Source organism: Vombatus ursinus, unplaced genomic scaffold (genome assembly GCF_900497805.2).
Source record: "Vombatus ursinus unplaced genomic scaffold, bare-nosed wombat genome assembly UNPS02001419.1, whole genome shotgun sequence".
In the NCBI taxonomy this organism is placed as follows: Eukaryota; Metazoa; Chordata; class Mammalia; order Diprotodontia; family Vombatidae; genus Vombatus; species Vombatus ursinus.
In genome coordinates, this window is record NW_020941197.1 from 23,568,821 (window position 1) to 23,596,187 (window position 27,367).

The following is a 27,367-nucleotide window of genomic DNA, read 5'->3' on the forward strand; positions in this document are numbered from 1 at the left end:
GGGGGGGGAAGGAAGAAAAGAGACAGACTATAACAGTGCATCTCTACAAGAGGGTACCCATCTACTGAACTGGATTTTTTCTTCCCCCTTATATAAAATGTACTTGTGGTTCACAATGAGATAGCTACTCTTTGATATAGTTTTTCAATAACCACTTTTAGGGAACATTCACAGAAGTAATGATGGTTCACTGTAAATGGTTTTAGAAAAGGGAAGTAAAGTGACCTCAAATTAGTCATATACATATTACAACCTATATTGAATTCTGGAAGCTTACAAAAAATCTGAAGTTCTGCTATCTGAGTATGTTTTTTAATTCAAATACAGTCAGTTTTCTTAATAACCATAATCTGAATTTCATCTACATATGAAAATTAGGGCCTCTTTTACGCACAGCTTAAAGTTGTCATACACCGTGGATCAGGAACTCATTTGTAGATTCCAGTGTAGTCAATGACTAGAATCACTACACTCATTAAGGACCTCCCTTTTTGGTAGCACTTAATTATGGCACCCAAGATGATCCTAGATGGAGAAAGTTATGATTTCATACAGTATCTCTTGAAAAGTAAGATGGCTATGAAATGTGTGACAAAGGACCTGTGGAATCTGTCACCTCTTCAAATGTGTAAAACTTTACATAAAAGGACAAAAATATAATTTGACTGTATCCTTAAAAACAAAGGACAGACAGTTCAAACCCTATGTATTATATGTCCAAGAGTCTAAATAATAACATTTGCATTATTAGGCATCAACACTGGCAACTCAAAATTAAAATATATAGGGGATAGGATCATGAGAGGGAAGCATGAAATCATGTGCATTTCTAACTTTCATAGACCTATTTCCTATAGCTCTTAATTAGCACAAAAGTAATGTATTATAGTCAACCAGTCAATACCCTCTTTTTATATGCCATAAAATGATATGGCATAAAACCAGTTCAGTGGGCAGAGGCAGTCACAGTGACATTTGCATTATTTAACACCTTCTGGGAAAACGATTTTCAAGAGCAGAAACATGTTTAACACCTCCATTCCCCAATGTTCTGTAACGAAAACAAGGCAGGCACATGGTGTAAGCAAATTTGGGATGTTTCCTGGTAGGTTATGGGTAAGCATAAGATCCCTGTATTATAATTCTCAGAACAATAATTTGCACACATTCTTTGCCCTGCACCTCAAATCCCAGTGGCCACAGGTTTAGGAGTCTGCATCAGCTGAATTTTAAGGGGGGGGAGCCGACAAATGCACAAATCATCATGCATAAGCCCACCTAAACCTCACTTCAGATATTTTGAATAAAATGATGAGCAATTCCTTAAAAGCCCAAGTACCTGCATCCAGGTTAATTTAGGAGGACTGACTTATATAAGGGTGTCCACTCAATGGCAAAGCTGGGACTGACCACTATTAAGGATTCCAAAAGCAGACAAAGTGTTTGCAGAAAATAGGAGGAAAGCAAGTCACACCAAACCTTTCAGGTCAATTAAGTACTTTCAGGTCTACATAGTACTAGCTGGAATGTTAAGGACTTCATTAACATCTTACCAGCCGATATACACCAAAAATAATTAATGCCACTAGTAACAATCAGCAGCAGGTAGGAGATGCCTACAAGACAACCAGTCCACTCATCAGCAAAAGCAGAGAAGCTTAACTCAAAAATACTGAGACCAAAGGACGTAACACTTTTCACCCCCTTACAAAGATTAGGAGGAAATATTTGCTTTTCAAAAAAAAAGGATCAAGCTTAATATTTCTTACAGGGTTAACAATGCTCCAAACTCCTGAGAAATATCTCAGAAGGGTTGAAAGGTGGAGTGCAAGGCAATGTTTCAGGGGATTAAGTATCCCACAGATTTTTTTTTTTAAATCCCAAACACCACAAACACACAAAACTTGTCTGTGAATTAGAGGACAAGATATTGCTATTTTTTGGGGGGGGGGGAGGAGAAAAGAGAAATACACAATTTGTTAATATCTGCCCTTCAATGTGAAAGCAGGACATAAAATCACTCAAAAGTAAATCTGAAATTATAACATCCAATTTTTTTAGGACCACCTATCCCCTCCAACTGTAAAACTAAAGAAATAAGACACCTCTTCCACCCTTTACCCACCCTACCCCTCAAAAAAAAAAAAAAAAGAAAACCCAAAACCTCAAACAAAAAACCCAAACATGATTAATTTTACAGTCCTTGGAAGAAGTATTAAAATTTTGGAGGAAAAGGAACAAAGGAGAAGAGAAATAAGGTTAAGGAGGGGGAAAAAAGCTGCTAAAAGGGGGAGGGAAGAGAAATCAAAGGGCCTCTCTTTTATTTGGCGACAAGCAAGTGCAAGAAAGTTCATTCATAATTTGTTCAGTTGTCGGTCTTTTGCACGTCTGCATTCTGGCCAAGAGAAGGAACTTTGAGGTTTTTCTGTAGCACATGAGCATCCGCTGGCTCTATCCTCTTGTAATAGTTTTTCTTCGTCTCAATGATCTCAAAGCCAAATTTTCTGTAGAAGTCAATTGCTGACTCATTGCTGATCTGGACATGCCTAAAGTATAAAAGGATATCATGAAAAATACTTATAAGTACAGATTCCATGATCAGTAGTATCTCTTAGCCCACAGATGTCTATACAACTATCTTAAAAGTCAAACAGGTAAAAATGGAGTTGGCACTTAACCAGAATCTTACAAATCAGTAAGTACTTACACTAATATTACACTATTAGTAAGGCTTAAGTTTATAGTTTTTTATGATAGTGATGGTGAATCTTCACTTACCACCTTCACAGGCTTATGTGGGGGGGGGGGGAACCTCTCAACAAAATCTCTCTATTCTGAAGTTACAAAGATCAGGTGAATCTTTGAAGAAATTTTGGGTTAAGAAGGGGCCTAGAATTCAACCTTGACACTGAGTGTGCCATGAACACCAATCTTTAACAAGCTAATAGTGCTGCTATGAATTTGACCAACAGTTGTGGAAATCGTTTTGGAGTTATGGTTTAAAAAAAGTGACTAATGTCCAAGAGTTCCCACTGCTAGGCATATAATTAAAGGTGGTCAAAAACGGAACTATGCCCAAAGGGCTATAAAAATGTGCACACCCTTTGACCCAGCAATAGCACTTCTAGGGTTATATCCCAAAGAGATCATACAAATGAGAAAAGGACCCACATGTACAAAAACATTTATAGCAGCTCTTTTTGTGGTGGCAAAGAATTGGAAATTGAAAGGATGCCCATCAATTGGGGAATGGATGAACAAGTTGTGGTATACCAATGTAATGGAATACTATTGTGCTGTAAGAAATGAGGAGCAGGCAGACGTAAGAAAAACTTGGAAAGATTTGTATGGACTGAATGTATTGTATGAGTGAAGTGAGCAGAACCAGAACAACATTGTACACGGGAACAGCCACGTTGTGCTATGACTAATATTGATAGACTTAACCCTTCTTAGCAATACAAGGATCTATGACATCTCCAAAGGCTTCATGATGGAAAATGCTATCCACATCCAGAGAAAAAACTATGGAGTTTGAATGTAGATTGAAGCATACTGTTTGCTATTTTTTTCTTCTGCTGTGTTTTGTTTCCTCTTTCTTGTGGTTCCTCCTATTGGTTCTAATTCTTACTTACAACATCACTAATGTGAAAATATGTTTAATAGGAATGTATATGTATAGCCTATATCAGATTGTATGCCATCTTGGTGGTAGGGAGGGAGGGGGAGAAAAATTTTAAACTCAAACATGGAAGTGATTGTTGATAAATCAAAATAAATTAATAAAAAAAAAAACAAAAACAGAAAAAAGGCACAATATACAACAAAATATCCTGTATCAACTGAATATCCTCAAATCTTTCATCATTAATACTTCAAGGTCAGTGACAATCTTGAATTAAACATAAAGTATGCCACTCTAGCCAGTCTATAAAGAGCTTTTTCATTGTCTCAGTTCCCTCATCTATTAAACAGGAAGAATAAGAGATAATATATGTAAAAGAACTTTTAAGATATGAAAATCATTACATAAATATTAAGCTATTATTTCCAACATAGTAGTTCTTTAAACAAGGATATGTAAATAATTTACTTACAGATAAATGTTGTCAAAAGTGCCATCTTTTTCACAGATGTTTAAGACATGATTCAACATTTTAGTTCCTGTAAATAAGTAAAATACATTTTAAAAGCTATTTATTGAAACAAAATCACAATTTCAACCCTTGTATGCTACACCCTGATGCACATTAAACAGCTTCACTTTGGGAAATTGGAAATAAGACTAACATTTATCCCAAAAGGATTTTGAGAGGTCACTGGTTTGACTTCTAATCTTGACTGTCCTCTTAAATGTGTTAACTTCCTCAAAAAACTAATCACATTTTAGCTAACAATCTCCAAAGCCTAAACAGTATTAACCTTAAGAGTTCAAGAGATCAGTAATAGTTCTCCAGTTTTTCTATTACACAGGTATAAAAATGCCTTCTAATGAAAATGATTAAGATACCTACATTTTTCAAGAAAAATGCCATAAACATTTATGTTCCAGGATCTTAGATTTGCATACATTAAAGAGCTGGGAGGACAACTTTCTATAGGTTTCCCTCAAGAAGAAAGAAGTAACATAAGCCCAACTGACGTTTGAGATATTATAGCCAATTCTCTAATAGCAAAATTCCCATTCAGGATTGAATGAAATGCATCATCAGCTGACCTATTAAGCTATAATTTCTAATGAGATGCTATGAATGTGAATTTTAAGAGCATAAGACAAAGCATTAAGCCTTAATTAGTTATATGTTAATACTAATTATCTCTTACTCTGATCTACAACACAGGCCAGTATTCTCTTTGAAAATCTGTCCAAATGAGTAGAAAAAAATTTATTTAGAAATTCCATCTCACCCCCATACCAAGACGTGTCAGTTAAAAGAAGGCAATATGTTCAAGTTTCTTTCAGGAAAATGAAAAAAAAAAAAATTACCTATTCCTAGCCTTCGGTAAGGTGCCAGACATCCTAGTGTCATGATGTAAAGTCTCTTCTGATTCTGTGAATGATCCACTCTACAGCATACTGCACCCACTGCAATATCATTGAAATAAGCTGCATGAAAGGATACAAACAAAGGTTTGAGGTTCAACAGCAAATATTTGTTAAGCAAATATTATTTGGTCCCCTTCCCCTATCAGTAGTTCTTTGGTTTTCTTGGGTAGAACCTATGATTTCACATCATTGTAGGGAATTCCTGTGTTGGGAAGTGACATGACCATGATGACAGTTGATATCATCAGAGAGTACTTGAAGTCAGGTCTTCCTGACTCCCAAGTTCTCCTTACCTACTAAACCATGCTGCCTTTTTGTTATCAAAGTTAATCTTCGTCAAACTAAATTACAATGAATTTTATTTGTAGAAAAGTACACAGGTTTAAGATTTCAATGTCAAAAATATCAATAAAACATGAACCACATACCAAGTTTTGCTAGTTCGCCAACCTCCAGCACATCCTTGTAGAACTTGTCATTGTAGCTGACTGGAAAGATGACCTGGTTTAACCTCTTCAACTGCTTAATGTTGTGTGGTGTCACGTCTCCCAGCTCGATCCGGCTACTGGAACAAACCAAAATGTGCTCAATACCCCCACAAATGACAATTATTGGAACTACTTTAATACCGTGCCAAAAAAGCCTGACTTCTATATGAATAATGAGTTTACATTTCTATTTTCCTCCATGAGAATTAAAAGATTCAACATAATCTTTTTGCAAGTAGTTATGGTAAGTAATAAAGGCTCCACAGGAAACATATAATTACATATTTCTATTATAATAAGACAAATGTTGTTTGGGCACAATTAGTTAAAATGACAGCCTGGCAATATTTTGCATTCAGTGAAACAATTTTTTCACCTAATTTTAGATCTAAGACAAAACAACAAAATATTCATTTATTTCACAAGGTTGCTACTGTAACAGAACAATCCATCTAAAAGAAATGAACAAAATAATTAACACAGTTGAAAACAAAAGGCTGAAGTCAATGAATAAAGCTGCAACTTTCAGTTATCGAGTGAACACAAAAGTCAGGAAGGGGTATTATAATATTTTAGGTACATGCAACACAGGTTCTCGTAACAGTGTAACCCCTCTACAATTTAGTAAATAGTCTTTGAAAGTTGCTGTGGCCAAAAAAAAAATGTTACCTGGCAGCCAACCAGGTGATGGGCCCTAGGGAAGAACACTGCTGAAATATTGACTTTGTTGCTATTCAGTGGTTTCAGTCACTTCCAATTCTTCACGATCCCTTTCGGAATTTTCTTGGTAGTTCCTAGAGTGGGTTGCCACTTCTTTCTCCAGTTTATTTTACAGGTAAGGAAACTGAAGCAACTGTGGTTAAGTGACCTGCCCACAGTCACATAGGTAGTATAAGTGTCTGAGGAGGGATTTGAACTCCATTCTCCGACTCCAGGCCCAGCACTCTACCCACTGACACCTAGCTGCCCTAAATATTGATTAAAAATATGAAAAAATACAGACACCAACAGTACAACATTTACCAATAGCCTTTACCAAGAATGTCATTAACATAACTCCGCAAGAGTTTTTAGATCAGTGGATTTAAGTACCTAGAAGTACCATGGATGGTAAATTGAGGGTTAAAAGTAACACCTTTATAAAAATCAGACTCACCCAACAAAGCACTAGATAATAGACTGCTCAACCACTGAAATCACAGGATGGATGAACATAGGCTGTTGTATAAAAAATTCTAGAATTTGGAAGGGGATTGGGTTAGATGACCTCTAAAATCCTTTCCACTCACAATTTTATAATTTTTTTGGTATTGAAAATAGCCTTTTGTACCTTCACCTAGTGGTGTCACCTTTGCTCCCAAATGCAAATAAACAATATTACAAAAAAATGAACAACAACATTTTTCAAATTTCACAACAAAATGACCTTTCAAAGGGGAACACATTTTGGACAACTTTTAGCTCTACAAAAAAATTCTGAATAGATCCCAAATGAACAGATTTTGCTTTAAAAAATTTCCTTTCACAAAAAGCTCAATAATCTAATACTTACCTAAAACTAAGCATACCCCACCCCCTCCAGAATCTGATTTCAGTAGTACCACAATTCACCCAATCTCCCTAAACCTTGATATCAGTATCATCATCTTAGTATTTCCTTTTCCCTCATAATTTAAACATTATGAAAATCTGTTTATTCTACCTTTTGAAATATCTCTTATGTCTTTAAATTCTTGACAAGACAGTACCGTAGGCCTTCATTACAACTCTCCTGTATTATTGCAATAACTTAAAAGATCCTCATACTTTTATCCTCTCCTGTCTCCAATCTATCCTCTGAAGTGCCCTAACTAATCCGCCTCATGCACAACTTCTATGTCATTCCTGTATTCATAATCTTTCAAAAGCTACCAACATTAGGCAAAACTGAATAAATGGATGGAAAATGCAAAGTGAATAAAAGTGGAAGCCATCTATCTATATGCTTAATAAATTTAGACAATTCACTTCACTTCTGTGTCTGATTTTCCTGTCAATAAAAGCTGGCAAAGAGAGTTTGGACTAGATAACCTCTACAATCCTTTTCTAGGTCTTAGTCTGTGATCATATCTCATACAACAAGTAACACAAATTACAAAAACCACACTTTAAAAAAATCTAAGTAATTGTATGTTTTCATTTCTCTTAAAATTGTTGAGTCAAACTTTAAACTTGTTTATTTTTCTCTACTCCTCACTGCCATCACCTTATCCTCAAACGTAGTACTTCTTACTTGAATACAGGTATAGATTTTTAATACTAAGAATAAGGTGGAAGTGGGGGGAAGACACTTCTTGAAGTAGCAATTCCAAAAGACCAGCAAAAAAGAAGCATTTCAAAATAATGATCATATGATATTAATTTCTCATAAGATTAATTTCATGAGTTTATTAAGAACCTTAAGCCCCAGTATTCAAAGTTAGTTATATATTAATTTGTTCAACCCATCATCATTGCAAGAACAGATAATAGTTGCATAGAAGGACAATCATTTTGTATTTTTTTTTGAGGGTCCCATGGCCAAAAAATAAATCATCAGCTGGTCAACTAACTGGTACTAAATCTCTCTACACTTCAGTAGGATGGATTTCTAAAAGCAGAAAAATTGTTGCTAGGGCTATACTCAAAGCTTCTCTAGCACAGTAGATCCTTCTAGAGCTTGTGATCCTCTGGTACATGCTTTGACAAACTGAGAGGTAACCAAAGTAGAATGACTTTATTATGTGCAGACATACCACAACAAAATGTTGCCTCATACCAATAACACGAACACACTGCAACAAAACCCTGTTGTACTCAACTTTTCTACCTTCTAACTTTCCTGAAGAGGCAAATCTGGTCAGAAAATGGTTGCTGGGCAAGGGGTAAAGAACTCCCTCTTTTTCTTTCAGCAAAATAAAAATCCCCACCTTGTCTCTCTCCTATCTTATTTTAAGAATTTCTTCTGGCGACCTCCAAATTGGATTTGATTAGTAACACTGCTTTTATTAATCAAATACTATTTCTTTAAGTAAGCCATTCCACTTTTGAGTAGCTCTAATTTATTCCTATTAAATCTCATCTAATGTCAAAATCTCAGATCCTGATTTTGTTACCTAATGTTAGTAATCTGGCTTTAGACACTATTTATATCCCTGGGTAAGTCACTTAACCTTGTCTGCCTCAGTTTCCCAGGGTTATTGTAAAATGAGGTATTTGTAATGCACTCTGAAAAACTTAAAAGTGATACATGTTAGCTATTCTTTCTCATTTCGTATCTTCTGATAATTTGATAAGTATCACATCTACATCTTTATTTGGCATGCATAGTCTTTGACAAACTGAGAGTCACCAAACAAGGATGACTTTGTTATGTATGGGCACGCCATACCATAAAGTGGCCTCCACCAATGTTGCACTCACTGATAAAAAGGTTAAACAGGATGGAATCACCCCCCGGGGGGGGGAGGGGGTCATGGCACTCTGAGGTTACCTCTCTTCCAAGATGACACTGACCCATTAATGACTACTTTTTCCTCAGCTCATTTTTCACTATTTTATCAAAAAAATTTTTCTCAAAATTTACATCTACATACAGCCTCAAGACTCATAATCCTGTGAAGTATGTATCTCAAGTATTTTACAGGAGGAAACAAGTTCAAAGAGGTTACATGACTTGCTCATGGTCACAAAGCTAAGCTAGCACTGAACCCAGGTCTCTTCTAACAAAAAATACATTGCTTTGTGCCTATGACTTTCTTACCACAATTATGATTCAAAAGAAATAAGCAAAAGTCATAGTCCAGTTGTTAGGTTGACCACACCTAACCAGCCTTTAAGTAGATAAAATATTACAGACAAAGAACAGATTAGCTATTCTCCATTTTCACTAAGAGATTTGGGGAAGGGGAAAGAGTTTACATTACAGCAAGAGTATTTTAGTTTTAGAACTTCTTGACAGGTAGAGTGATTAAAAACATCAGTAAAAGCTAACCAGGAAGTTGAGCAGAAAGGACAAAGTAACCCTGAACATAGGACAATGTTTAACTGCCGTACAACAGATTTTTGTAGAAAGTAGACAGTATTAAGCTTTAGCATCATCAGAGTACGAGAGGCTGTTTAGACATGCTTATTACATAGAATCTCGTCAGCAAAACTCAACTTCAAATATAGTTCCCTTCGAGGGAGGTCTGATTGAAATAGATACTTCTGTAACTGATCACTTGGCTGAAATTTAAGCCTGTGGGTATTTTAAATATAGCAGAGCAGTATCATCAACTTGTAAATATACCTTAGTAAATAGATCATGCTACATTAAAGGCACAAACCAGGAGGTAAATGAGCAGTTTGAAAATAATTTTAGGAAAGTATTATCTGGCAATAAGCAACCAAAGAATTTTATTGGCCATGCTTTCTAATTCAGAATTGCTAAGAATCCAGATTAACGTACAAAGTATTAGAAATTATACCAGTAAATGTCTTTGAAATGACTACATAATCTTATCCTCTGAAGCCATCTGTGAAAACGCACAGAAGTAACTCATGTTCTGACAATCTAGAAATAGAAATACCTAAACTTCTAGATTAGGATTACCAAATGTATTTAAATTTACTGTAAGGGGTTAAAAGTCCAAGGAGTTGAAATATCACTATCCCCAATGACACGTGAATGAGAAAGATTAGAATGTGTGGGCTGCCTCCCACTGCCCCTCTCCTCTTTCTGTTCTGCTGGAATTATGAACAGCAGATATAATCTAGTCAGAAATCTGACCCTCATACTGAAGAGTCTGTTGGATTCAGGCCCACCATTTCCTCAAAGCCATTTATTTAGCACAGGTGTAACTGTGATATCTGAAAGCTTCACAAAGTCCTACTCTGATGGCTCACAGGATAGAAGTGACTAAGTTTTCTAAGGCTATCATTTGCAAGCTCTGCTGGGTTCCACAAAATCTGAAAGGTTTTAGTACAGTCTGAACAATAGATGATCTCCTTTTCAAGGACCAGCCTAGTTCAAAACAGAAAGGTTTATCAACACAAGGCAGGTCACTAAATAATGAATTCTTTGGACATGACAACCCTAGCAACAAACATTAAAAAAATATAAAATAGCCTTTGGTCCTGGGTTAACCTCTCATCCAATTCTGCAGTAATTGGCTGAGTTAAAGAAAAGGGGCAGGGAGTGCTTAACAATCAGTTTTTAGACGACTTATAAACATTACCTTAATCACTGGCACTATAAATCTGCGATCTTGACCAGTGACCAAGTGAACATTTTATTGGAGGAGCTGAATCAATTGTGTCATTTGTGCTATAAGAAAAAGAAGTTGCAGCTACACTGAAAGTCTGCTTATATTCCAAGGAGAAACATCTAGGAAGTCAGTTGGATTAGATTTTAATATGCTTTCAAAGGCAACAAGAATCATTTCATGAGATATTTTGCCACTTCTATTGAAGTATTACTCACGATGTTCAATGGTAAAAAAGACCACACCACCACGAGGATTATTCTAGTTTATGACCAAGCATTTGTTAGAGACAGAAGAGGTAAGGATATTCTAAAAATAATTCATTAAGACACTCCAAAGAAAAATCCACAAATACTCTAATTCTCATTCTCAATGAAGCTGTAGGGCACCTAATTCTCATAATTTAAGTGCCATACATAGGCATAGGGAACAAAAACAGCAAAAACCATATATAGCTTCAGAAAAGAGAAAACAAAGCCCAAAATCTTGAAAATTACAAAGAAACCTTATTCCTATACTATATGGAATACTTTCATCCTTCAAGAAGAGTCAGGAGAGGTTCAACAAAATAATCAACAAATAACATTGTAAAAAAATAAAAATCAGGGCAGCTAGGTGGCGCAGTGGATAAAGCATGGGCCCTGAAGTCAGGATGACCTGAGTTCAAATCCAGCCTCAGACCAAACACCTGACACATACTAGCTGTGTGACCTTGGGCAAGTCACTTAAACCCAACTGCCTCCCCCAAAAAAATAAATAAATAAATTTAAAAAATATATAAATCGACACTATATCAAGACAGAAGTGACTGGCTACTGACGTTAAGAGTCAATTCTGTGTGTACATACACACATATACAGATACACTGCTAATGTTAAAATCAAGGCTAAACAATACCAAACGGGGGGGGGGGGGGGGGGAGACGGACAACGACGACCACATATGGCATATAATTGAAGCACTTTAAATATACTAGTGGAGAAAAATGGGTAAAAGAAGATACATTAAAAAAGACTATTACTATTTCCTAAAAAAAAGTTTAACTGATAATAAATCAATAACCCAGGTGAGGTGACCAAACAGAAACTTCCTACCAGCAAAGCACTTGAATCTTGCCAAGCAAAAAGATCTGAAAGTCAGGGACAAGATTGGCTTAGTATTTAAGACTGTTTGTAGATTCTCATAAAAGATAATAGTGGAAGATTATGTTTAATATCAGCTTAAAATAATATCACTTGAAAGGAAAAATATTTGTACAAAAGTTTGATTAGAGACACAACTACAATCAGTAAGAGAATAGTAAACAATGAGACTGGAAGGAAAACAGACAAAACTGTCAGTAACTTCCTTCCACTATCACATGTGGATTTTAACATCACAGCCACTGAAATGCTATTGATAAATCAATAAATAAGTATCATAAATAAATAAAGCTCTAAGCTAAATGCTGGAGATACAAAGAGAAATAAGACAACTAGTCCCTACTCTCTGGGAACTCATTCTAATGAGGAAGACAACACAAATGAAAGGTTTAAGCGGCAAGTTGGCCAGAAAGGTCCCATCATCTTAGGGTACAATGGTGGCAAAGTAGATGTTAATGTCTCTTCTTTAATGTCATTTTCACTAATAAATGTCCGGTTTCGGACGTTGAAGCATTAAATAACGCCAAGGTCCTTGGCAGGACTTGCGTGACAAAAACTTTTTTTTCTGAGTCTTTGGTAGCTGTGGATGGAACACCTGCCAGACTGCATCTCCCTAGGTGTTGTTTCCCACGATGATGGCTGAGCTGGAAGCAGTGGTATTTCCATGTTTCAGGTGTAGGATCCTTCACTGTCTCTATCTGGCTTCCAGAGAAGACAGCAGTCAAGGTGGTTGTGATGGCCTGATCTGCTTAACACTTACTGTCTCCAGTGTCTCTCAAGGTGCCCTACGGCTTCACTGAAACCAGCTTGCCTGTCTGCTGGGCAGCAGTTGGTGGGGATGGCTGGTCCCTTCTCCAAAGGAGCTGACTCCCCAGAAGAATGACTGTGAAGGTTGGGTTGGAAGCAGGACCAGTGGTCTGGATGTGCTGTCACTCCCAGTTCTTGTGCCTATCTACAAAGAAGGACAAATGGCACTCAAGAAAATCAGACAGGAAGAGCAGTGGGATTAAACCTTGTAATACAGAGAGATTTGTGCTGGAGAAGACAACTGAGAAGGCACTGAAGGATCAATTTTCAATATTTCTAAAACAGCATAGGATGACAGATGTTTGGGAGAAAATGGTATATACTTCATCAAAACAGAAAAATAATAACTACCAATCAATATAATACTTCTTTTTCCAATGTTTATAGAATACTTCAGACTCCTAAATGAGATCTAGAATCACTCAAGAGAGGAATAAAGGTACAAAACTAGTGAGACATGAGGAGGTATTCTTGCTGACACAGCAGGAAGGACCAAATTCGCTATATATAAATGACCTGTTCAGGAGCTAGAAAGATCAACACACTTTTACTCCATATTGGAGCAAGAATTATTTCTACGTGGAGACAGCATACCACTTACCCCATTTTCTGATAAGGTAAAGTATTTTTTTTCCTTTATATTGTCTCAAACTCTCTAAAAGAAAGGTATTTATTTCTTGGATTTATGAGATACAACAAGCGTTTTCACAAAGAATAATGTGTTCACTTCATTTATAAGTAATTGCACAATGCTCCTTGAGGTTTTAAATCCCAGAACATGCTTTGGTATATTAAAGTATTCCAACACTCTGACAACTGAGGAAGGAGAGATAGGAACTTTACATAGGAAAAAGCAGTAGGCCTTTAAAGTATGCTATTTATAGTTAAACTAAAAATTTAACCCTAACTGCTAACAGTTACTTCGTAGTAAGTCCTTTTCAACGTGCTCTATTCCTAACCAACACTCTTGTTTGGTTTCTTTCCTGATGAAAAATTTCTGTATACAGTACAACGAAACTACATTAAATCAGGATCAAGAGACTTTGGTTCTAAATAAGCTCCATAATTAAACTACTTTGTGACCTTCCACATGTCATAATTTTTCTTTATCTCAGTTTCCTTAGTATAATGGTAGCTTGGGGGTGGAAAGCTGTGTCAGAGTCCCCTTTTAACCCTAACATTCTGTGGAGTAGGAAAAACTGAGTTATAACGAGTGGCAGCAAAGAGGGCAACAATGGTGATTTGGCTCTGACACTACAGGAATACAGAAAACAACACACAGGCTAGAAATAAACTGGATTCTGATTCAGGAATTAAGTAGTACATTATACACAGGAACAGAAAAAGACACAAAGCTATGTAAAAAATGACTTCTTATGATCTGCAAACTAGATTTTCCCTAAGGATTCAATTAGTTAACTACTTTTGAAGTAATAAGAATCCTCAAATTTAAGAATCTCTGGAACAGTAAAATAGAGTACAACTTCTGCTGGTGAATTAAACTACTATAGCCTAGTTCAATTACCACTGGAAATTTTGACTAAAAAAGGAATAAAATTCTGATGGTATTCCTAAGTACAGGAAAAACAAATTACAATAAAAATGTTTAAGGCATTTCTAACCTAATGGGTCTCTTATTTCAAGAAATATAAGAGAACTATAATATAGCATAAAAATCAACAGTCTTAAGAAAAATTTAATTTACATAAATTAAATTTACAAAATTTATATTACATAATCTTATCCTTTGGCAGCCTATCACAATTAATCCAACCCAAGGAAGAAGTTTAATTTAGCAGTAAGAACTATATTTGGCAGAAATTTTAAAAGATCAACAGTTGCATCAGAAGACTAAATCTTTTAATTTGTCTAAGTACTGAGAAAAAGACAATGGGATCTGTCTTGTTAGAAAACTAAACTGTCCATATTTATGACTACTTATGTCCTAAATAAGCAGTCTATCGGCCTCAGGTGACTCAGAGAAACACTATATACAGTGTATATAATACACTATATACAGAAAACCACTATATATACAGCACAAGGTGCTGATTAATCTTTCAATAGAGTGCAGCACCCAAATGAAGGACCCTAAATTCTCAACTTGTGGAGCAAGCAAGTATTAATTTGAAATTTCAATTATAATTGAGAAAATTCATTTATTCAAGTGTTTAGCAGCAATAATTTAAAAGGCCACAAGATGCTGATAATATTCCACAAAAATTAAACCCTTTGACCTAGTGATACCACTTCTAAGCACATATTCTCAAAGAGTGCAAAGAAAAAGGGACTCATCTACAAAAGTACTTATAGAAGTTCTTTTTTTGTAGTAGCAAAGAACTTCAAACTAAGAGGTGTCCATCAATTGGAGAATAGTCAAATAAATTATGGTATTATGAACATAATGGAACACTACAGTGCTGTAAGAAATGAAGGGGATCCTTTCTGGAAGACTTGCATAAACTGACAGAAAGTGAAACTATCAGAACCAGGAGAACAATTTATAAAGTTACAAGACGGTAAAGATTAACAACTTTGAAAGAATTCAGATGAATGCAATGATCAACCATAATTCCAGAAAACTAATGATGATGCAAGCTCCCCAAGTCATGACAGAGGGATGAAGGACTCAATATGCAGCACAAGAGATATTCTCAAACATGTCCAATGTTGGAATTTGTTTTGCTTGATTATGAACTTTTTGTTTTCAACATTCATTTCCATAAGATTCTGAATTTTAAATTTTCTCCCCTCCCTAAGACAGTGTGCAATCTGATATAGGCTCTACTTACACATTCACATTAAGCATATTTTCAGTCATGATGTAAAGAAGAATTAGAACTAATGGGAGGAACCACGAGAAAGAAGAAACAAAACAACAAAAGAAAAAGAGAGCAAATAGAATGCTTCCATCTGCATTCAGACGCCACAGTTTTTTCTCTGGATGTGGATAGCATTTTCCATCCTGAGTCTTTTGGAGTTGTTTCAGATTCTTGCATTGCTGAGAAGAGCTAAATCTATCAAAATCAGTCATCGTACAATGTGGCTATTACTGTGTACAATGTTCTCCTGGTTCTGTTCATTTCACTCGGCATCAGTTCATCTAAGTCTTTCCAGGTTTTTCTGAAGTCCATCTGCTCATCATTTCTTATAGCATTAATTATGAATTTTCTAAATAAAGTTTCTTACTGTTTTTTCCCAGTGGCCAAAGAGATGGGGGGGGGGGGGAAGCTTGTTGATGATGAAAAAAAAAATTTATTTTTGAAGTTTATAAGAACTTTACATACTTTTGTCTGAGCTTCACATGAATGCTATGGGATAAGCAATCTATCACTAAGGTCCCTTGCAGCTCTAAATCTATGATTTGGAGAATAACACTTAACAAAAGTAGATTTCGCTACAAAGACAAAATTAAAACTTTATCCTGGAAGTTAAGGCCAATAAGTCAAATTCCAATTTATCTTTCCAACTTTCTTCTACTACTGATATATTTTTCAATAATAATCTAATCTCATCCTACGAACATTTTCCACCTTGCTCATGTAGTTTCTCCCATCCTTGAACCCCTTTTCTCCAAACTTTTTGCTAATGTGAATCCTTTCCAAGTAATGCCACTCTTAAGGCCTTATACTACACTGTTTCAAATAGTCACATTGTTCTAGATGTGCCCTCAAACTGGCAGGTCTCCTTGCACACACACCCCAAGGTTATTAAGCACAATACTACCCATATCCTCAGCATGCTAAACTTGATTTTCCAGCTGGACGAAACCATCTGACCAGAACTGAAAGATGCACATTGAAAGTTAAGGGTGGATAGACCAAAATGACATGATGAAACTTAAGATGATTATTCACGGCTAAGAGACACAGTTCCTTTTCTCCATCTCCTTTATTTGGTGGGCACCTTTGTTATGTTGGAAAGAGCACTGAATCATAAAAAAGAAGACAAACTGGGCTCAAGTTTTGGCTTAGCTCTAGTACCCCGGGCAAGTCATTTAATCTTGGCTTAAGTTTCATCTATAACACGGAGATAATACTTGCACTCTGCATACCTCAGTGTTGTTACAAGGACCCAAATACATATGTGTATATAAGGTAGTACATAAATGTCATATTATTATCAGTATTATTATTAAATAAGGAAACTAAGTTCAAGAGGTTAACTAACTGGCCTAAGATCACACAAAAAAAATTAGAAGCAGAGTGAGTACTCTAATAGCAGTGTACAGGCTGGACTGAAAAGAGCTGGGGAGAAAGAATGAGAATCAGGGAGGCTAACTGTAGGTTGAGCCTGAGGGGGAAAGGTCCAGTAGACAAGTGGTATCAAACTCAAATAGAAATGGGGGCCACTAAATTGTACACAAGGATCTCCTTGTGCTGTATATTGATTAAGAAGAGAAATTATACAACTATTTCTTTTTGTTATTAATACACTAACATTAAAATCAGACAGGTTCTGGCCAGAATGCTGTTTTCAGCTGCATGTCTGCCACTTCTGCAATAGAAAATTTGGAATCCAGCATCAGAACTCAAGGAGAGGCATAAAGTCTAGAGATACAAATTATCAGTAAAAATGAAAGCAGGTTAAGTGATAGTTTTAGCAGTTACTATGCCCAAGTCCATCAGATGTGAACCAAACCTTGGGATACACCATGTCAACTGCATCAGGGAAAAAAGAATTCTAGATGGAAGGCTCTGGGGAAGGCTCAGAATTAATGCTAGTTTCAAATGAAGAGTTTTAAATCAAATCCTTGATTTCCAAAGAGAAAAGGCAATTAAGATTAGAAGTGAATAAAGGTAAGGCTAGCCAAAATGCAATTATCTTCAGACATGAGATTATGAGGACCTAGAAAAGACATAATAGGAATGTTTGTTAACTTAACTTGGAATTATTAGGAAGACTGGGCAAGTTTAGAAGTTACAAAGGAAAAGCTGCCAGATAAATTTAGAAATGATATCAAGGGTACCCATAAAGAAAGAGAATAAGAACAAAAGCCATCTGCCCACATTTCCCAAAATGGTAGAGATTGTGACACATAGGCAACTTGGTGAAAGTTGAAAGAAAAACATTTGGAGATTCTGTTTTTGTTTCACAGTGATAAGTCCAAGATAAACTTGGAAGCCAAATCTGTAATCATAGGCGAAAAAGAAAGGCAGCACTACATAGTGAATAGAGAGTCAGAGGTAAGCCACTTAACCTCTCTGTGTCCCAGGCAATCTCTCTAAGATTGTAAATTATCAGAACTGCCAATCTGCATTATAGGAGTTTCCTAAACCAATCAAATCATAGGTCTAATTTAAAACAAAAAACAACTGAGCTACAACTGTGTTGTCAACTACCTCCCCCCCAAAAGGATGCACTAAGCACTACAATTAGAAAACCACAAATTAACATTATCTATGCTATATTGTATTATTTATTTATTAAATGTTTACGTTTCAATCTGATTCCCAGTTGTGGTGGCCCAAGGCCATGAGTCTGACACCTCTGGGCTATAAGACTACTGCATATGCTCAGTAAAATCTAATATATATTTCAAAAAATTAGAGGTTTTGAAGTGCGATAGATTGCTTATTTAGGAAAGAGGGTCTGTAAGGATCTTAAGAATTCTAAACTCAAAGTTACAGATGAATGTTGTACTTTACAATAAGATACCTTTACTACTCAGTAAATGCTGAACCATGTCACTCTTCATTGCAAATATTGATGTATAAGTAGAGTCCAAACAAAAATTAAACTCAAAGTACATTCTTTATAAAGAATGTTTTGTTACTTCTTGCACATATGGTACTGCAAACTTTGTTTGTTGTAGTCCACCTAGTGAACCTGAAATGAAAGACAGACTAAAACACCATATGAAAGTACTACAACTTTATTTTGTTTAAATTCAATGACAATTATGCAAGCCTATTTAGATTTATTAATAAGTAATTTTATCATTTTTTTCCACTGGTAATATATCAAGCAGAACTAATTTTTCTAACAAATTTTAATCCTAAACTGAACTCAGTAGAAAAATTTTCAACCCCTGTAATAGTTAAGAGTAGTAACAGTGAAAGAAATGATGCTGAAGCTTTAAAATGCCTTGTATGTGAGGTTTTTCTTGAACACTACAGTTGACTACATTTCTACCCAAGAAAAGCCATTCAACACACACACCTTTCTTTTTTTGTATTCAAATGTATCTTTTCCTGCAAGACTAGAAATAAATTTTAAATTTTTATAGAAGAGCCTTGAGATCCTTTTCTTATTACCAAGATCAACATACTCTATTTACCTGGATAATACTTTCCCAATCCCCTCCTCCTCTTTTTTTTACTCACTGACACATAGAAAAACAAAGTATTTGTACTGCCTGATCTGATTTCACATTCCCTGGCTGTTTCTACTAATCTGAGAAAGGATGATAATCTGCAAGTCACTCAAAGGGGTTAAGATCACATTTCCTCATTTAGAGCTTAAATATTGGAATGTTTAGGTTATTATAGAAATATATTCTTTTGTATTTATGGTATGCTAAATGCCTGTCATAAGTAACAAGAACAGTAAGTACCCTGACCCGAACTGAATTCATTTTATACTTATTAGGTATACACCTAATATGATACACCTATACGATATACACTGCACTGTGCTAGACACTAAGGATACAAAGATGAAATAAAGTAGTCTGGCCTCAAGAAACTCATAATCTAATTAGTTAAAAACACACACTATAAATTAAAATATAAGTGCACAGGATGATCCAAACAGAATAGTATGGAAAGTCTGAGAAGGCACAGATCAGAAATGAGTGACATCAAAAGCCACCTGGGTCCAATGAGATCTCTTTTCCTCTAAACTAGAATCTGACTTGGCATAGATGACCAACCTAGAGTTTTCTAAAAACTATCTGAGACTCAATTCCTTTAATAGGCCTAAGAAAGCAATTGCAAGGTCAGCTAGATGGCACAGTGGCTAGAGCTCCAGTCCTGGAGTCAGAAGGACCTGAGTTCAAATCCGGCCTCAGACACTTGACACTTACTAGCTGTGTGACCCTGGGCAAGTCACTTACCCCCAATCACCTCACCTAAAAAAAAAGAAAGGAAAGAAAAGAAAAGAAAAAAAGAAAGCAATTGCTTTCCAAGTACTCCTGATATTGCAGCTCTCTCTCCTCCCCCCCATTTAACAACTTCTGTTCTGAGTTCAGTTCATCACACCAGATATGTACACAACATAGCTAGCTAGGTTTGAAACCTACCCTTGCCATATGAGAAAAAAAGATCTTATCCTCTGCAGATCAAAGCCATATTTGAGGTTAAATGGTTCTAAAGAGGCATGTCATAGAAGCAAACGCACTACAAATAATGGCTTCAAACCTATTATTAAAGTACTTAGCATAAGAAAAACAAAAGAAAGTGATTAACTGCAGTTGTACCCAATAGTTTCTATTAACATACCTCAACCACTAAAATAGTCTTTAAACAAAAATTTAGGATGTCTCAGTGTAGGTACATGGACTCCAAAAAAAAGTGGCTTAACATGATTTATATTTTTGTCAATGGTAACAGATACAGTATTTTGTGTTTTTCCTTTTATTTTTGCTACCTGCTTTCATACCTTCAATTAAGGGTCATTTTAATTTCAATTTACTTAAACCCATCTTCACTGAGACTAAAGAGCAAATTGGTGGCAGTCTGCTTTTTTGGTTTTGGCCAATCCACATTTCTCATCATTATCAGGGAATCACAGACCCTTAACTATGTTTATCCATAGCATATTCCCTTGATTAAGATTAATTTCAAGAAAAAACAAAATTGGCAAACAAAGCCATTTTAACATTAACAAAAAAACCATGTAAAAGGTAGTGTGACAGTGAGAAAAAACAGTGGTTTGGTTGTCAGAGAGGACCTGGACTCAAATTCTGCCTCTAACTTACCTGTGCAGCCTTGGGCATTCTGGGCTTCAGTCTCCTCACCTGTAAGATGAGGAGGCTGCACTAGATAAAGGCCTCAGAGGTCTCTTCCAACTCTAGATCTATGATCCCATGATAAAATTTAAGGACAGTGTACATTATCCAGGAAACAAGCTATTCCATAAAGTGGAACATCATGTATCAGTAAGACTGTTAGATTTGTAGGTGCTGAAGTATGACCCAAGGTAGTGATGCTTATGTATTCCTAAACCCCTTTAATATTCACCTTTTCCCTTTCTTTTCCTACCTCCCTAGATTACCTGGAGTTTGATTCAGTCACTTGAACTATTTGATCTGATTTCAGTAGTGCCATACATTGTGTCTCCTAAGACACTTTAGATTGTCCTTTCTGGCAGCAGAAATACCAAAATCATGGTAGCAATGGCATAAACCACGTGAGAATATCTTGTTCAGTGTTCAGCACCTACAATTTTTCCCCCACGAGCAAAACCTTGGTGTATCATTTAGCAAATAAAGGTAATCTCCCCAATTATGCCAAAGGAATAGAAGTAATTGAAATACTCCCCCCCCTTATTTGTTCAAGTATGTTATTTGGCCCTCACACTGCCCCACTCCCCAATAAAAAATAAAGACAAATCGCTTTCCCTACACTAGTCTCTCATCTAGAAAATGAAAGGCCAGCACTATACCATTTCCAAATTCCAACAATTTAATCCATAAATTTAGCAGTGATGAAATCTATACTTTCATTATCTTTTCCCTCATGGATGCCTCTAAAATTAGGGTAAAAAAAAAAAACCAAGCAAGTTTTAGTAGAAATATCAAAGAAATTATACTTCTTTATATTCATTTTGTAATAAACCAAAAGGACTGTGTGCCTTTGCTCCTTTCCACCAACTATGGACATATCAAAAGTTAAAGTTGAATGAGCTAAGAAAATCAGCTCTCTGCATATGAGCAGAGTGATGAACATAAACGGCTAATAAAACATTTTCTTAGTTTTTGTTAACAACATTAATTTTCTTTATCTGTCCAGCTTTCATATGACAGTGTACATGAAAATTATTCTCAGGTTTCTTTTTAACATGATGTGTGAAATCTTTGCTTTAACTTGCTTTTAACATTTCTTTTTCCCATAACGAAGTTTTAGAACTCATGCCATGAAACCTACTCTTAGGTTTCAATAAATTGTTAATAGGGGATAGAAGAAATGTTAGTACCATGCCCTACCCTTTCCCACTACTCAGTATCTGTATCACCTGTCTACCTCACTCTCAAAATTAAAATTTCCTGAGAATGATCCAGTAAGGGTCAATAGCCCACTACAGTAAAATACATTTTGACCCCACACACTGAGGAGGCAAGGAAAAGAAGCTACAATAGCTGTGTATGCATTCTATTTATGAACGCTAGAAATGGATAGAAAAGGAGTCTTAAGCGTGTGCAAGCAAAAATAAATGTACTTACCAGACTAATACATCTGAGTTAAATGAGTGCTAAATATTGAACAATTTATTCTCTCTACTCACTAAACGAAGGAGAAAAAGACATTAGGAATGAAAAAACATTGGGTATGTCCTTTTTGTTCACTTCTTTCTCCAATCTCCATTTCAGAGTTTTCCCCAAGAAAGTGAGAGAAAAATACCTCTTTGGCAAAACACTTCCTTGAACTTTACTGTAGAAACAGTGTTTTGGCATATGGAGACCATATTTATGTCACTGCATATTTAGGAATTATTGACTGCACTAAATTAAACATAGTATTTCATAAAGTTTTTCTAGGCTCTCCAGGTTGTTTTTAATTCACTTGTCAAGGGTTAAGAACAGAAATGTGGAAGTGAAAACACATATATGTCAAGCTACATTTCTGTATATCTTGTTTGGGGTGGGATTAGAAAGCGGCAACTACGTTACAAGAAGTTTACCATTAAATCTGAGATTTTTCATTACAATTTACCAATATCATGTGAACTCTCAATCTAGCCCTTCTCCCCTTAGCAAATGTTTTATAAAATAGACACTGAAGTACAAGAACATGATTTCTAGGTGATACAAAGGGGGCACTTATCAATTCACTTCATTTTTCATGTGAGGAACTTGAAAATACACTCTAAATTCATAGTCAAGTTCACTTCTCAAATCTGTCCCCAAAGATGAAGGGAGGAAAGAGTGAGAAACAGTGGTGTAGAGGATAGAAGAATGCTCACCGGTTCTCACTTTCCCACCAAGACCTATTTCTTTAATTTAACCCTTTTTGCTCTAGTAAAAACAAAATATGTTCTGCTTGAAGAAGTCTCTAATGGTATTAAGGTTATTTCAGGTGAAATTAAGTGTGTTGGGGTGAGAATAACATTTCTCCTTATTTTAGTCTCAGTACAGGCAGAAGGGTTAGGCACAAACAAATATGCAAACACTGCATACTACAAAAAGATACTCATTTCTCTTATTATATCCAGAACAAAACAAAACATCTTTTTGGCAACGGGATTTTAAAAAAAATAAATAAACCCTGCTCCCCTAGTTATTAGGTTGGGTATAGCATATGAGGCTAGTTTGGGTGAGTTATACATCCTTTTCCAATAAATGATACCATTTTGATTCACTTTCCTAGTATTATGATTATTCCTCACAAACATTACTGAATCCCCATGAGCAATACTGGCTGAGGCTAAGCTATGTAGATGCTATTTACTCTTGCTTCATGAACATAGTAATACTGCCAGATATAATCAGGTTTGAGAGTCTAAGAAGTGAAATACTAGCCTAGAAAAAATCTGACCTAAAGTTATTATGAGCTTTATATATGAACTATTATTCTATTGGGTATAGCAGGTTTGGTGCAGTAGCTGATTCAGTGGTTAGAGTGCTGGCCCTGAAGTCAGGAGGCCCTGAGTTCAAATGTGCTCTCAGATATTCCCGAATTGTGTGACCCTGGGCAAGTCAACTCTATTTGCCTCAGTTTCCTCACCTGTAAAATGAGCTGGAGAAAGAAATGGCAAACCAATAGCTAGGTGGCTGAGTGGACAGAGTTCTGGGCCTGTACTCAGGAAGACCTTAGTTCAAATCAGACTTCTGACACTCACTGTGTGACCCTGGGCAAGTCACTTAACTTGTTTGCCTTTATCCACCGGAGAAAGAAATGGCAAACCACAAGTGGTATTCAGCATTTTTCCTCAGCTGGGATTGAGTGATAGGTTGCTAAGAAAGGGCTTAGGTGAAGGGAAAGAGAAAGGAAGTCTATCTAGTATATGTATTTATCAGGATTGGGCACAAATCTGACATGAAAATCTAAAGAATCTTGAAATACTGCTTCCATGTACTTATTTAATGGGAACTTTCCAGACAATCTTTTGTTAAAGATCAGATAAATATCTAGAATAAAGTCTTATTCTATGTAAAGCTGTAGACATAATTCCTATGAGGCAGCATGGTACAATTGAAAGAGTACTTTCTGATACTGAATTTAGTGTCAAAGGACTTGGTTCACATCCCACCTGTGTCACTACTTATGGGACCTTGGGCAAGTCACTTAATTTCCATGAGCCTCAGTCCAAGTTCTCTCTTACAATAGACCTTTCCTGTTGGTACTCAATTACTCTGCACTTAGCTGGGTATATGAACCTTCCTCCCCAACACAACATTAACTCCTCGAGAGCAGGAACTCTTTCATTTTTGTATCTGTATTTCTTATCCCCATCACCCCACCTGCTACTGAAGGGCCTTAACAAACACTTGCTGAATTGAATTCCATCCATCAACAAGCATTTATTAAGTACCTAACATCCACCAGGGAGGTGCTGGGCTTGGACACACAAAGACAAAATGTGAATAGGAAAGAGAATGTACACATAACACGAATACAAAAGAGGCACTAGCAGCTGGGAAGAATCAACCAGGAGCCAATCAGAGTTGGACTAGATCAGGGGTTCTTATGCTGGGGTCTACAATAAATGGATAAATTTCAGAGGATCTGTGAACTGTGATGGATAAAAAAAATCTTTATTTTTACTAACTTCTAACTGAAATTGCAGGGTTTCCACCAATTACGTGTAGGTTATCAAAACATTATTCTGACAGAGACAGAACTGCCAAAGGGGTCCATGACACACAAAAAAGTTAAGAACTCCTACTTAAGGTCCCTTTCCAGGTATAAATCTATGATTTTAAATGGAGGGACAGCAAGAAAAATTGGAAAGAATGAAGGATTTGGAATCAAGAGTTCAAATCCTGGTTCTGCAAGTCACAACCTCTCTAGACTTGTTTATTCATCTAAAAAACAAGAAAGTTGGACTAGAAGGCCTTCAAGATCTGTTCCAGTTCTAAATCTATGATGCCATGATAATAATCAAAACGAGATTGATGACCATACATAGTTCCTATGTCACTCAATGAACTACTTAAATGAAACTGAAGTGCCAAAGAATATACAAGTTCACTACCTTTCCCACACTTTTTATGCTAATTAGTGGTCTTAGCTTCTTTAAAAAAAAAAACAACCTTTTTAGGATAAAAGATAATGTAGTCCCATTTCACCATCGAGTCCTTTTGTTAAATTTTCATGAGCACCAATAAATGTGCTGCTAAGTCAACTTTATCAAGAATGCCTGATTAATTGTAACAGCTAACAGTTTTAAGGTTTGGAGGCAGAGGTAGAAGATGTAGAACACCCTAGGAAAAATTTCTGCCTAAGGACAAAATGTTTTTTAACTTTGTTGTAAAAGTTGATTAGAAATCAACAAATCACCATCGTAACAAACGTCATACCTAAAATTTTTAAAAGGAAAAAAGGAAGTGTAGCAAAACTGAAGCTAAATCAAATCACTGAACCTTCTGATAACCCCAGTAGGCCAATTTCAACAATGTTTAAAAGGTTAGTACCTCATCCTAACTATAAATTTTGATCAGCCTGCTTAGATTACTGAAAAGAAAAAAAAGTTAGTACCCCATCTTAACCACAGATTTTGACCATCCAAAAACTATAGGTCACGTCCTTTAAACGAAAAATGGGCACAAACTTTCATTGTACTAAGGTCTATTTTGAGATTTGACTTCCAAGGAAAGAATTCATTCAACATTTCAAATAATTCAACCTCTTTTAGAATGGGCCAGAAGACACAAGTACGTTCTTTCTTGTTTTTTGCTTTAAATACCCACAGTAACCTTCTAGTCAGGACAAAAGAAGAGAAACACTTGGTCCAACTGCGGCTCCCGGAGCCGCCGGGGCCAGCCGCGGGCATACAAAGCCGGTGCCCGTCCCGGCCCGGCCCGGCCCGCGGGGCTGAGCGGTCACAGCGAGGGCCGAGGGCTCCACCTACCGAAGCGCCCGCTCACTTCCTCAAGTCCTTGGCTCTCCTTCTCCTCCTCCTCCTCCTCCCCCGGCCTCCGGGCTCTCCTCCCCCGCCCGCCTCTGACACCCGAATCTCCGGTCAAACCACGAGCTCCCTTCCTGCCTGACTTCTTTACCGGGTGGGCCATTGCCCACAATTGCCTCTCAGCTGCCCGGGGCTGGAGAACATGCGGGGCGGCAGCGCCGGTCGGCCGGCCAGGGCCCGTACCGAGACGCGGAGGAAGCGGCGGCGGCTCACTCGCTGCCTCCGCCAGGAAACAGCCGGCGACCCCCTCGTCCCCGGGCGCCCCCACCGCGCGCCCCCGAGGCCCAGCCCAGGCCCCGCTCCCCGCCCCGGCCTCTAGTCTCCCCTCGCCCCGCGCCCGGGGCTGCTCCGGCCGCCGGACCAGGCCGCCTTCCCTCCTCCCTCGGCCCGGAGGCAGAGCGAAGCACGTCTCGCACTCGCCGCTCTCTCCTCCTCCGCGCTGCCATCTCCCCGCCCCAGGGCTGCCCAGGCACCCCTGCCTCACCCTTTCATCTTCCCCGCCTGCCGTGGCCGTCTTTACCGCCGATCCCGCCGCCGCCGTCGCCGCCGCCGCGCCCCAAGCCCGGGAGCGACCCTACTCCACACACCGGCCTCCGCCTCCTCAGCCGTTGCCGCCACCGCCTCCGGGCTGGAGGCCGAGCACGATTCGCTAGGGACCGCCGCGGCCTTCGAGGGCGTCTCAGGCCGCTGCCCTAGGGCTGGGGCTGCCGCCGCTCCTCCACATGTGCACACGGGGCCGCTCGCAGCGCTCCTGCCCGCCAGCCAGCCAAGACCCGCCGCTGCGCCGCCGTGACCTTTCACCCCGCCTCCTCCGCGCGCGCCGGCGCGCACGCAGCTTCGCCGCTCCCGCCTCCTCTAGCTCGCTCGCCGTCCTCTCCCCGCCCCAACCTAGATCTCTTAGGAAACCGTCCACCTCCTGGATTGTACCATCTGTAGTCATGTCTCCTTCCCTTTACCCCCTCTGACGCCTTTCATTGGGCTGGCCCGCCGTGCTGGAAGCGGTAGATTCCGGATCTCTCTGCCCCTCCTTCTACCTTTCCTTCTTTCTGTTCTCTCAGACTGGCTCGATCTAGCCCACCCCTGCTTTTTCCGGCCTTTTGGATCATTCCGCCTCCTTCGGATCATTCCGCCTCCTTCTAGGGTGACCTTCGAACTTTAATATCGCTCCGAATAACCTATTTGCCTCTGTTCTTCCATTATAAGGTTATAGTTAGCTCGAAATAATGAGAACTTTCTTAAAAAGTTAATAAAAACATTACATTCTGATACCTTGCCTGCCCCCAACCCGAGCTTTTTCGGTCACGTGGTCTGTGCGCCCTTAAGGACCCG

The 27,367-nt window shown here is 37.6% G+C and overlaps 1 protein-coding gene across 2 annotated transcripts; it reads right to left on the reverse strand.

Annotated features, from left to right (window-relative positions):
- Positions 1-1,076: 1,076 nt before the first annotated feature.
- NAA50 (N(alpha)-acetyltransferase 50, NatE catalytic subunit) lies at positions 1,077-26,600 on the reverse strand. Of its 2 annotated transcripts, none has more exons than XM_027868014.1 (5): positions 26,523-26,600; positions 5,476-5,612; positions 4,988-5,107; positions 4,098-4,164; positions 1,077-2,546 (listed from the first exon to the last, which is right to left on the reverse strand). In XM_027868014.1, the coding sequence occupies exons 1-5, from the start codon at positions 26,528-26,530 to the stop codon at positions 2,366-2,368; spliced, it is 513 nt and encodes a 170-aa protein (XP_027723815.1). In that variant the 5' UTR covers positions 26,531-26,600; the 3' UTR covers positions 1,077-2,365. The 2 variants fall into 2 exon arrangements, with proteins under 2 accessions (XP_027723815.1, XP_027723822.1); XM_027868021.1 differs by having other exon boundaries at positions 5,476-5,609; positions 26,523-26,594.
- Between the last annotated feature and the right edge of the window lie 767 nt (positions 26,601-27,367).

Excerpts from the sequence above, each read along its gene's own strand:
- NAA50 (XM_027868014.1), bottom strand. Across the intron at positions 4,165-4,987 it reads TTACCGAAGGCTAGGAATAG|GAACTAAAATGTTGAATCAT; the intron begins GTAATTTTTTTT and ends ACTTATTTACAG. Across the intron at positions 2,547-4,097 it reads ACTTTTGACAACATTTATCT|GCATGTCCAGATCAGCAATG; the intron begins GTAAGTAAATTA and ends TTTATACTTTAG.